Source organism: Hyposmocoma kahamanoa, unplaced genomic scaffold, assembly GCF_003589595.1.
Source record: "Hyposmocoma kahamanoa isolate Upper Pololo Valley unplaced genomic scaffold, ASM358959v1 64, whole genome shotgun sequence".
Classification (NCBI taxonomy): domain Eukaryota; kingdom Metazoa; phylum Arthropoda; class Insecta; order Lepidoptera; family Cosmopterigidae; genus Hyposmocoma; species Hyposmocoma kahamanoa.
The window spans coordinates 15,495,543-15,507,990 of NW_020653852.1; the positions used below are offsets into that span (position 1 = coordinate 15,495,543).

A 12,448-nucleotide genomic window follows, 5' to 3' on the forward strand; every position below is an offset into this window, starting at 1 on the left:
TAGAAAAATGTAGACTAAAAAATAAATGAAATTGATGAAGATTAATAGACAAAAATCTTTGATGCTTCTTTGTAACTATGTATCTACCAGTAAGTTTGTAGAGTACTAAACCAAACAAACATTGTATGTACAACAAACACGCATTATTTTTCAAAATAATATTTTAGTTTCTTTATATCAAGCGATAGAGCGAACAAGTCATGCACTTGGTCGTAAAGCGACACGGCTATTACATAACAGTGGCACTGCCACTGCACCCGTCTTCCTGGGACCGAACAGGCGAATAAAAAGACATTTCACACCCCTATTGTATTAAAGCCACATCTGCAAAGTGATAATTTTTCAGAACAGAAGTTTAAAGTCAAGTTTAAGTTGAAGTTAGTCGATATTAATTATCATCCACCCTGAGACATAAGTTGACGAGTCCCATGTGCCTATAATTTCGCCAGCACCCTTATCCCTCAAAACCGGAACACAATAATGCTCACATTAGTGCTTGGCGGCAGAAATAGGGTAAGTACTTTCCTGGACTAACTCTTTCACAAGGAGGTCTACACTGCTACTATGTATATTACGTATTTATGGTACGCATGATGACATGTGACTATATTTATACCGTCCTTTGGAAATGCATCTCGAAGACTACTTGTATATAATATTTACTTTATTGAATATCATGACGTTTTTAATACCACGATATTGATATTTTTTATGATAATACTGCACTAGTTTGTGTTTATTATTGATACAAAGATGATAACAAACACAAAGAAAAATACCTTCGCTCTGGTTGGACTACTTGTGTATAAGTTGTAGCTCTGTACGCACAGAACGGCTCAAATCGTAAGGGATAAGGAGCTCAAGGTTTCGGTTAAAATCATAATGCATTAAAATTGCAAAACGTTTGTTCTTTTAATTGCATTCAGTATTATTAGCTAAATTAATCACAACATTGTACTCGTACAGTCAACGTCAAAAATGTGCACACGATAGAATCTTACAATGTTTAGTGGAAAACTAAATAATATTTACACACATCTTAGAACACTGTCCCTGTCCTAACAGCCTGCCGTGTACACAGCCCGATACGAGCGCTGTACCCCACATAGGGTGCAATCGGCCTCGGCTTGCGGCGCGTCTAGCAACATTAAAAAAAATATATTTTTATTCATTTTGTATGAAAAACATTTGACCAACTTCTGCTTTTTTTATACCATACAACGAAATGATCATTACATGAAAGTTGAGTCGATCAGCACTAAAAAAAAATTATCAATTTTATTCATTTTTATGGACAACTCATGCTTGGACAACTCATGCTTGACCAAAAATTTGACTATACCAAAATGGTTTTCACAAAAAAGACGAAATAGTTCCTAAGACAATTTCCTTGTATCTTCTATGGTTTCGCATTTCCCCATACGATCCCATTAAAAAACACTATAATATACTGGTTCCAAGAACTAAGTCTGGCACCTGGGCATTATAAAAGGCTATGAGGCCACGAAATTAGTTTGTTTTTGCAAATTATTAACACTAACCGTACAATTTAATCTCAGACATCTAATTAAAAGTATAAGGTGGGGTATCCAGTATCCTAAGGATTGCATTAAATTGACGCAGCGTCATGACGCGATTTCTTTTACATTTTTTGTTTAAGGAAATGTAATCTTACCTTGTGGAAGACACTGCGCCAGTTTGAGGAGACTCTTAATCTAATTATGAAATAAATTACCAACAGCAAACAATCACATTATAAAAAGAATGACAGAAGCTCAAAACCACTGGTTTTCAACATTAGATGCTGATTATTACTTAATAGAAACCATGACACCAGCATTAATCAGCATCAAACGGAATGTGAATGCTAGCCTTAATAAATACTAGCAATTTCATTCGCTAGCAATTTTAACTAGATGCTGCGGAAACTGCGGCAAGTAGCTCCGCTTCTCGGATATTTGGGTTCTATTTCTGAAACAATAGTAAATTCGATATTTACTAAAGTGCTTAATAATCATTTCTAAGGGACAAAATATAAAGTTTAGCGTCTCTTTCTATCGCAATTTTGATTGTTGTAAAAATGAGAGAGATGGATCTAGCGCATATTTCATTTTGGGGGTTGCACTAATCACTAATTTCCTCAGTTACAATCATTGTTTTGAATTTTTAACTGTCAAGGGTTGATAGAAATAGACTATTTGTATGTATGTGCATGCGTGAGTGTGTGTGTGTGTATTTTTGTGTGTGAATTAATTAATGATATTCCTTTGCTTAAAATACGGTTTACAAAAGATGGTAAAAGTATACGTCATAATAAAACAGTCTTCATATTTTACAAAATTGGCAAGCAAATCTATAGCTACCTATATTTTGGTAGCTACACAATTCTAAAGGAATTGCTTTAGAATTGTTTAGCTGCCTATTAGGTATTAAGATTAACACATTATAATAATATGTTATTGGTTACGTCGTGACGATATCAAAAATATAACAATCATATCATAATCATAATACACACATCAAAAGTAGCTACATTTGAAGTAATTTTGCCAATTGCTGAAAATCATGTTTCTTAATTAAGTTTTTTTAACACTGATGAATTATTTTGGTCATATCTGATAAATTGAATTTGAAAACGAAATTGTCCCAAAAAAAATCCATCAAGTGTTAAAAAAATTCTTAAAAAACCTGATTATTTTTGTCATGTAAGGATCAAATTTATTGAGATTTATGTGTAAAGAAGTCCTTAATGGAAAAGGAATTTTTATCTCTTAACCATGATATTAGATTACGTTTAAATAAAGTTTATTATTTATTATTTTATATCAGAGGGTAATGCATTATTAGGTGGACCATTTACAATGGTCCAAAATTTGGTTTTTGATAAAGTGCATTATTACGTCATATAATATCTGAAATGAAATTACCTTATTAATATTTCAATTTTAATTATATTTATAGAAATCATTGTTTAACTATTGTGTATACCTCAAATGGAAGCCATGTTTTACTTACATTATTTCCAATGTAAATCTGTTCGGGGTTCTCGCATGACGTCATAGCCATATAATTATTATAATTTTCGTTTAACACTGCTTAGAAACAGTAATTGGTTCACTGATGAACTACAAAAACGTTGTACTCCTTTTTATTTATCATTATTCTTGCACTCACTGTATTGATAATAATATAATAACTTTAATAATGAATTTTTAATAGAGATTTGTTTCGTCACGAAATGACGCGACCGATCCCGAGCGGAGTGAGTCATCTCTGTGAGCATTATTGCCGTGTTCGTTTATCCTGTGCTCGAGTTTTTATGTTCTATACACATTATATCTATATTTCTGTAGTTAAATCTATTAATAGCGCGTATTTTCAGTATTGTCTATCAGATTGTCTGTTACATAATTTTTGTTTTGTCCTTGTTATTACACCAATATTTAACGTGTATATTTAAACTTATTTCGTAAACATATAAAATTTATCATATTATTGCATACATATATTATTTACTTTAAATATTTTATTTTATGAAATCAATTATTTATTACACAGAATTATTTATGTATGTATAATATTGTTTACGCTCGAGTCCGTGCTTCACTCAGATCGGGCTTGCTGAAAACCAGCGCTACTGGTCGATTTTTCTACCAGTAGCTTAAAGCTGAGCAAGTACCGTTTGCCTGCGCCGCGACACGCATTTATTAATAAGTTTCGTAAATTGCAGTACCTGTAAAATTGCAATTAATTTCTCTGTGCTTTTATTTTATTTAATTTTTAAATTTTTGTATTGCATTTATATTGTGTTCAATGTCTAATTTTATAATATTGTATTGCATTTTTTTTTTTTTTTAAGTTCATGTGTGTCTCGGCGAGAGTAATAAATCATTCTTATTCTTATTCTTATTCTTATTCATTTACGTAACGACCCATTTAAAATAAACATTAGTTCCGCGAAACTCAATAATTTAGAAGTTACGATTTTTTATATTCTTTTTGAAAATTTTCTACTCTAGTCACTAAAACCACTCTAGTTTGAAAATTGTTCCAATAAATTAATTGAAATTTGGTATAGAAGTATAATGACTGTGTAGCTAACATGCAATGAGCTATTTTTGTGTTTGTCTTAGATTGCGCCAAATGAGTAGTTACAATACTGTAAATGGGCCACCCTATATATCCTCGCACACATGGCCCATTGTTTCTGGAAGTAACTTAATTTGTTTTAACTATTATAAACTGACCCATCTGGGTTCCTTACATTTATATTATGACTGTCCTGTGTCTTTTCAAAATGTTTAATTGCATTTGTGTTTGTTTGTAGTTGATCACATCTAGTAAGTCAATCAATAATCGTCATGTATATAATCACAATCAAAACTTTATATGGTACTTACTCATCATTCTTCTTACGTCTCTTTGGAATGTCTAATATTTCAATCGGGTCCGTCGTAAAGACTACCGGTCGCACTGATCCGAAGAAGTCCGTAATGGGGACCTTCTTTGGGTCACGTTTAAAGAGGTCACTGCGGACGCCTACTGTCGATAGGCAGGCACTTTTTGGACAGACTGCTAGCTGAAAAAATTAGAAGTAAGTTTTTAAAGTAAAATAATTGCATACAACAGAATATAATATTGACCTATTAACATTGCAAAGTTTTTTTTTATTTATGAAGGTCCCCGCGTCTGAGTTTCTCAAAATCTATGCGCGAAATTAAATTTTAAATTTACCATGAGCTGTTCGATAAAGGAAAACGTCGTGATGAAACCTGCACGTCGCAGAAGATTCACAACCCTCGGAGAAGCGTGTCAAGTCCAACCCGCATTGGGTAAGCGTGACGAACTTTGGCCTAATATGGTCCTTAGTTAAGAGGACAATTAATTGTATCTAGCACTGGGACATATAAATTTGTTATAGTTGATTGATTATGATGACGATAAATTTTTATCAATATTAGCTAGGTATTAATTAGCGTAGGTAAGTCTCGAGTCTTGAGATTTTTGCAGTTTGAAGCGAGGCAATAATTACAATCTTTTTTTAGAGCTTTAAATCGCAAAGATCTGAAGGGCAACGCCACTGCGACCGTCACCCTGACACATAACTTGACAAGTCCCAAGTGCCTGTAATTTCACCAGTAATTTCACCCTTACCCTGCAAAAACGCAGTAATGCTCGCATTACTGCTTAGCGGCAGAAATAGGTAAGGTGGCAGTATTTCCCTGGATGAATTCTTTCACAAAAACATTTACTGCTACTATTTCTACCAGTGTAGGTAAGTTGTAGTACAAAAACCATAATTTGGTCCTCTTCATGAAACGGAGCACTATCTTCAACCACTGCCATTACCATCAGGTAAAATTGGCAAAGTACATAACTACAAGGTGTAAAAAAAAAACTAAGTGAAATAAAGGGCAAGCAATAAACTACAGCAATAAGGTTGTACTTACGAACTCTGACATACTCTTCTTCGTGTTAGGATGAACATTTTCCAAAAACTCCAAGACATAGTAAGTGTATCTGTCTATGATGTATACTCCGATAGCCGAGTCCACATGATGCTGCCATAAGCACAAAAAATATTACATAAGATAAAATAAATTTATTTAATTATAACTCAATGTAACACAAAGAATGCTATACAATTCAATCTTATAGCTTAATAATATAGTTGCGTTGCTTGTTTGTGCATAGGTTCTTTATATTGACGCTTAAAAACAGATTTGCTATATGTATACATATAACAATAAAACAATTACTTATAAGTATTAATATAATTATGAGCCATACGCATGAATGGCCAATGGGACTCTTTTGACTTAGGACATGTTTCCCCCATAAATTTGGTTTTAAACAAAGCTTAATTTTAACTATTAGCTGTGATTAATTTTCCTAAGCAGCACAAATTAAATCATCTATCATTGTTTAAAAACAATTTATCGTTACTTTGATTTCATAATTTTTGATGAATAAACAATCAAAATACTTACAGATAAAGAGTCCTCTCCGACCAAACTACTAGCAGTGGCCAAGATATTGGGCGAATAGAACTTCTCATACATAGATGACGCTTGACACGTGTCAATTATGAAAAATATTTCATTATATCTGCAATATATCACAATTTATTTTTTCATTAAATAACATAATTTCATTACGAAAGAAGATATCCATAATAATTATTAACCTTAGAAGTAAGTGCAAGCTCATGGTACCACAATTTCATTTAACTAAAGTAAACAATTCTTTTATGGGGAACTGTATACATTTTTACAATAAGATTTTGGAGCATATATAAGATTATCATTTCCTAAATTTAAAACTTATATTAAAAGTATTTTAATTGAAAAGTCATATTACAAAATTGAAGAGTAGGTATGCGTTTGATAAATATGTATGGAAAGATAACATGAGTCTAAATTCCACATAATTATGATTCAAAGTGTATTCCATAGCATTTAAGTTTATTTGAAAAGAGTAATAAGTAGTAAGTAGTAGTAAGTAATCCCTAAAGTTTCTTGCTCATTCTTCTTAGGGAGGTCAGTGCAGTGAACAAGAAGTTGCTTCAAAAATGATGTTTTCAAGTGTAAAAATTTAACCTATGGAATAAATGATTACTTGACTTTAAATTTGATTATTTTCTGTATTAATGTTCACCCCGTAACGCATCCTAGAGCGTTCGTAAGAAACTTGCAAAAATTTTTTTTAATAAATATTGGATGAAAATGCAGCTGCACATTAGAGGCACGTGGCTCTAGGATGCTACAATACCAAAATCATTAGGAACACTACATATCTATAGAAAGCATGATGGGTTAATTTTAAATAAGTGCTCTCTAATGATGTCACAATAAACATTTCAAAATAGGATTAAGTAGCAACTCACCTCCTCTTTTGCCACATCTGCTCCAGTGCATCGGCAAGCTCCTGGCTGGTCACCTCCTCGCTATCCTGGAATTTTAAGAAGCCATCGCCTCCATGCCCTGTCAGGTAAATAAGGATATTGCTGCCCTCATCAGTTAGCAATCGCTTTGACCGTGGTGTGTCAGGTGGGAGTCGTCCCGTTAGGAGACGCACAAAGTTTTCCACTGATACCTAGAAATTAATAAATATGTAATAAATAAATTGCTACCTTTATACTGTAATGCAGTATTATAGAACAATACAATTTTGAACTAAGCATACGAGACAAGCAGAACATGCAAAACTTCAATGTGAATTAAGCACCCATTTTCATTTGTACAATTTTTTTTCCGTTGCAAAATGGGTGTTCTATTCATGCCAATTTTTCGCTTACTCTGCTTGTTGTTGTACGCTTAGTTCAAAATCATAATATATTGCAATACTGTGTCGTTATATAGACAGTGAAATAGGCAATGAGCAGAATTACATTTCATCTCTTATAACCAGAGCAATTAAAAGATCTCTATTTCCTCCTCCATGATGTTTTCCTCCAGTATTAAAGCTACTTATAAATTAATAATCTTATTGATATATCATTCCAAATGGACAGGCTCTAAGGACGGGATTATATTAATAGGTATTATATTAAATAATAACAACTGAACTCTTAACAACAATCATACCTCATAACCTCTATAATCCACTTCAACATCATCTCCATATACATTAATCTGCTCATGAGCATTGTTAAAAATCGTCGCCGGTCGAGGGTTTCGCGGGTTACACGCCATGTCGTCAGATATCATCAGAATTATCTGACTATCGGGTATACCCAATCTCTTCACGCTTCTATAAATCGATAAAACATTCGCTACATGACGATAATTGAACCAAAATCGAGATGTGTCAACTAATACTGCCCAGTTATTTGTATGGTTCGACTTTTCAAACTCTTCCGGTATCTGAAAAAACAGAAAAATGCATTATACCGTGTGCACTAGTTATTTATTTAGAGGTTACCTATATTAAAATGGTAAGTAAGTGGTACTTTACTTCAATGCCCGAAGCGAATGAAATAGTAAATACAACGGAGAGTACTAAAGAGCATAGTATATTTAATATAAACATTTTAATTTAGTAACAAGGACCATAACTTAATTACTTCAACTTCAACTTTTGTATAACTTAATGAAATATCGGGTAACAAACATTGATAACACCTATCACCAAAATGACAAATGCACAGACTATGACAAATGAAATACAAAATGTGACATTTTTGCCGACAGTGTTGCCGTTTGTTATGTATCAAGTCGCCACTGACGACGTCAGTGAATCAGTTGAACGTGAAAACGAAGCACAATATTTAAAAAACGAGAATCTGCGCAATTACAAACAATTACAATTACAATTGTATTTGTTTCTATTGTGAAGAGCACAACCACCACTTACAACTTTTGGTAACTATGGCAAGAGTAAATAAATAATTATTATTTGCATTATACAGTTCTCAGATTTTCTCGATTGCTATCATTTAAAATCGCATATAATTTCAGTTTATTTGTATTTTAATAATTATGATATATAATTATTGAAATACAAATAAACTGAAATAATACAATATTAAATAAAATAATGATACAATAATATAAAAGACATTTAAAATCACTAAACTATCCACTTTCTTGGGTTTCCACTGCAATATTAAATAAAATAATGATACAATAATATGAAAGACATTTAAAATCACTAAACTATCCACTTTCTTCGGTTTCCACTGCATAACTACTATTGTTGTTTTACGTAAATGTCTGCATAAAGATGCTAAACAGACGCGTCGATTTTTTTTACATTCGCCTTAATAGTTAGTTGGTGATCATTTCCTTTCATAATGTTCTCAAGAAATCTGTAATGTTTGCTTAAGGACCACCGAACAATAATTATGCTGGAATATGTCGTAACATGTCGTAAGCTGAATAGAGACCTACTGTCATTAAACTAAGATTTAACATCGCTGTTGGACTATAAAGTAGATCTATGAAAGAACTCAAATATTTTTAACACGTTCCCTGTGCATGCATCATATGTGATGCATTTCGAGGTCCAAACGACACGTGAGTGCACCACATATGAGACACGATCCTTTGTAAATTTAAAAGTTTTTCAAAATTTGCACGTGTAAGCTAGATCATCTTTATTTGCTTGCACGTATGGACCACAAAAATTGTGACAATAAGCAAGTGGTACCGGATGACTTTTTAACCAATGTTGCCAGATTATTACTATCAAAATAAATCACGAAAAATATTTATAATTTTTTTATTACAAGTTAGAAAGTTCTAATTATTGACTTGCGTATACGGCACGTGATAATAAAAACTAAACAATAATCAAATAAACAATGTCATAAAACCCAAGAAACAAAAATTGTCTAGTAAGCACAACTAAAATCATTATTTAATGGCTAGCATTGTAGCAATGAAGGCACAATGCTTTTTTACACATCAAACATTCGGTGTCCGTTTGCTTTGCCTTTCTACGAGCTTCTGTAGGTGTGTTGCCTTGTTCAGTCATAATTTTGTAGCAACCAACACAACGCTTTCTGGAAATTTTGGTAGCACATCGACGTGGGATTTTGGTCAATTCATGGCGGGAATAGTTAGATGTCATTGATGGCCCAGCTAACGACTCAGCATCTTGAATTTCCAGGAGATGACTGATAATTATTTCATGACCTGTCAGCAGTGTCATTTTATTATTTCGATGGAGGTCCTTGTAGATCAAAATTGCATTTACAACAGCTACCGACATCAGATCACCCGCAATTTTTTTATACCAAAAACAAGTTTTGCGAACGGGCGAATTGTAACTTGCGAGCTGATCAGCTATATCAATGCCCTTCTTGCCGCGATTGTAATCTAATACAATTTTAGGTTTCATGATTGACCTGAAACCAGTGGACATTGCCATTTGATGATCATGACATGTTGATAAAACCAAAACTTTGTCAAACACTTAGATAACTATATAACTCGTAACACTTTATAATAAACTTTCACTAACTTTTTCTATCTTTTCACGGTATAGACTACAGATATTTAACTAAAACATCTGTCAAAATGACTCTAAACGTGCATGAATTATATGTGATGCATTAAGTAAACAACTAGTACGTGCATGCACCATATATGTGGCATCAAGTAAAGAGCTCATACGTGCGTGTATCATATATGGGGCACTCGGAAAAATTTAGATAATGGAAAGGGAGTTTATGAAAATGAATTTTCTATCCATAAATGTATTAATATATATCAATTCCGACGTATTTGCAAAAAAAAAAAAATTGCACGTGAGGGGTCAATTTTTGATTTCTAGTTCCACAGGGAACGTGTTAAGTTCATAAAAAAAAGAAAAAAAAAATTTATTGACTTAACTGAATCTAGGTTACATATATCATTGCGGTGAACTTCTTTTAAGTATGAAAATATTTGTGTCAGAAGCCACCGCTCCTCTAATCCGGTACAATTATTTCTTAGATTTAGGGTCGTATTCCAGAACTGTACTCAATACTCAAGTCAGGTACTTGAGTATTGCAGTGAGCGCTGAATATCGTACTCAAGGCCTTGCCATTAGGGTCGTATTTCCAGTGTTTGAAATCATACTCAAGTCTGCTCAAATCCTGACTTGAGCATTGAGTAGAGTTCTGGAATACGACCCTAAGTGCTGATCTTATTTTATATTGACTAATTAAAATTAAGTGTGTGTGTGTGTGTGTGTGTGTGTGTGTGTGTGTAGTGTGTGTGTGTGTGTGTGTGTGTGTGCGTGTGTGTGTGTGTGTGTGTGTGTGTGCGTGCTGCGTGCGTGCGTGCGTGCGTGCGTGAGTGCGTGCGTGCTTGCGTGCGTGTGTGCTTGCGTCCGTGCGGGCGTTCTCTTTCGGGCGGGCGTGCGTGCGTGAGTGCGTGCGTGCGTGCGTGCGTGCGTGCTAGTGTGCGTGCGCGCGCGTGTTTGTTTTTGAGAAGATGATTACTTAGACCGAGACTCGCAAAAGATTTTCAACTTCATTATAATTTTTAGACTTTCACCATTTACTTGTCTCATTACGACACTCATAGGCATTTAGCGAATACACATGTAGCAGTTTATTAATTTGATTATAAATATACCTAAGTGGATTGTTTTTTGTATTTTCGAAACGCAATAGTTGTCTTAATTATATGTACGGGAGCAACATTGTATTTTCTTCTTTTCTGAAGAAAAGCTGCGTTGAAGCCTATATTCTTGTGCGTTCTAAGAACAACCTGAAGAATATATAATTTACGTACCGTCAACAAGTCGCCAATGGAGTACAGTAGCTCAGTGGGAAATCTACGAGGTTTTTTAAACATTACTTTCAGGATAGAACGCTGAGCTCTCTCTAACTGTATAAACTTCGTCTTAATAGATCCACCCCAAGCTGATATACAATATATCAGTACAGACTGTACAAGCGCTAGATATATGGATCTTAGGAGCGTATTGGGTGTGTGCTATGTTCCTCACCCTACTAATCACAGCCTCAATCTGAGCGTGCCATGATAGCCGCTGGTCAACTATAACACCCAAATACTTGGTTGACGGCACTTTGTCTATAACCCGGCAGCTGCAAATGGAAGCACCTCGGCTCGGGCATTCATGGATCCTCAAGGCAAAGTTATCAGATGGCTGTAAATTATTATAAAGAGTAAAACAAATATAGTTGGTCTTGCTCACATTTAAAGTGAGAAGATGTGTATTTAGCCAATTGGCAACCCTTGCAAGGCCCTCTTCCGCAGATATCCGGACATCATCCCGTGAGTTGCCTCTAAAAACCAAAGCAGTGTCATCAGCATACGAAAAAATCTGTCCATTTCGCAACTCTAGGTCGCATAAACCATTAATATATATTATCATCATTAATAATATATTCATAGGGCTCATACATTCATTCAACCCTCGTGTTCCTTCCACTACTAACTAAACTTAATATTAGAGGGTCTGGACTTAATAAGTGCTCAAAAATTAAATAAAAGAATTGCGTTACTTTTATTTATTTTTTTGTAGATGCTCTGGTAATTTCCAGTTGTTCACTTTTTTCACAAAACTTAGGTGACAATAAAATAATATTTACACAAAAATGCAAATAAACGCAAAGTAAAAGTGTTTATTTGCATGCTGTTTAACTCTCGATACGTTCATGTAAATATCAGTTTTTTTTATAACAGGTAAGTACGACTAATAAACTATACAAAACTTAATTGTGAACACTTAGATCATGAGAAACTCACCGTGTTCCCTAGACTACAGTTTTATTAAGAACATCATAAAAGAAAATTGCAGTGAAAAAGAACGAGGATTAACTATATACACTAAAGTTATTACGGTCGTACCGTACAAATAGGGGTCCTGAAGAATAAGCAAGGCAGCGAGACACATGGGGCGCTACACAGACAAAAGCAAACAAAAGCAATGTTTTAAAATCTGTCGTGGTTACATATGTTTACGTACAAAAGTTTTTTTGTAAATGCAT

At 33.8% G+C, this 12,448-nt stretch overlaps 1 protein-coding gene across 1 annotated transcript; it reads right to left on the bottom strand.

Moving 5' to 3' along the window:
• Positions 1-877: 877 nt before the first annotated feature.
• On the bottom strand, positions 878-8,101 carry LOC113230981 (putative GPI-anchor transamidase). The gene is made up of 7 exons (XM_026465099.1): positions 7,957-8,101; positions 7,587-7,865; positions 6,887-7,095; positions 5,991-6,108; positions 5,451-5,561; positions 4,401-4,579; positions 878-1,971 (listed from the first exon to the last, which is right to left on the bottom strand). The coding sequence occupies exons 1-7, from the start codon at positions 8,029-8,031 to the stop codon at positions 1,893-1,895; spliced, it is 1,050 nt and encodes a 349-aa protein (XP_026320884.1). The 5' UTR covers positions 8,032-8,101; the 3' UTR covers positions 878-1,892.
• Positions 8,102-12,448: the final 4,347 nt, after the last annotated feature.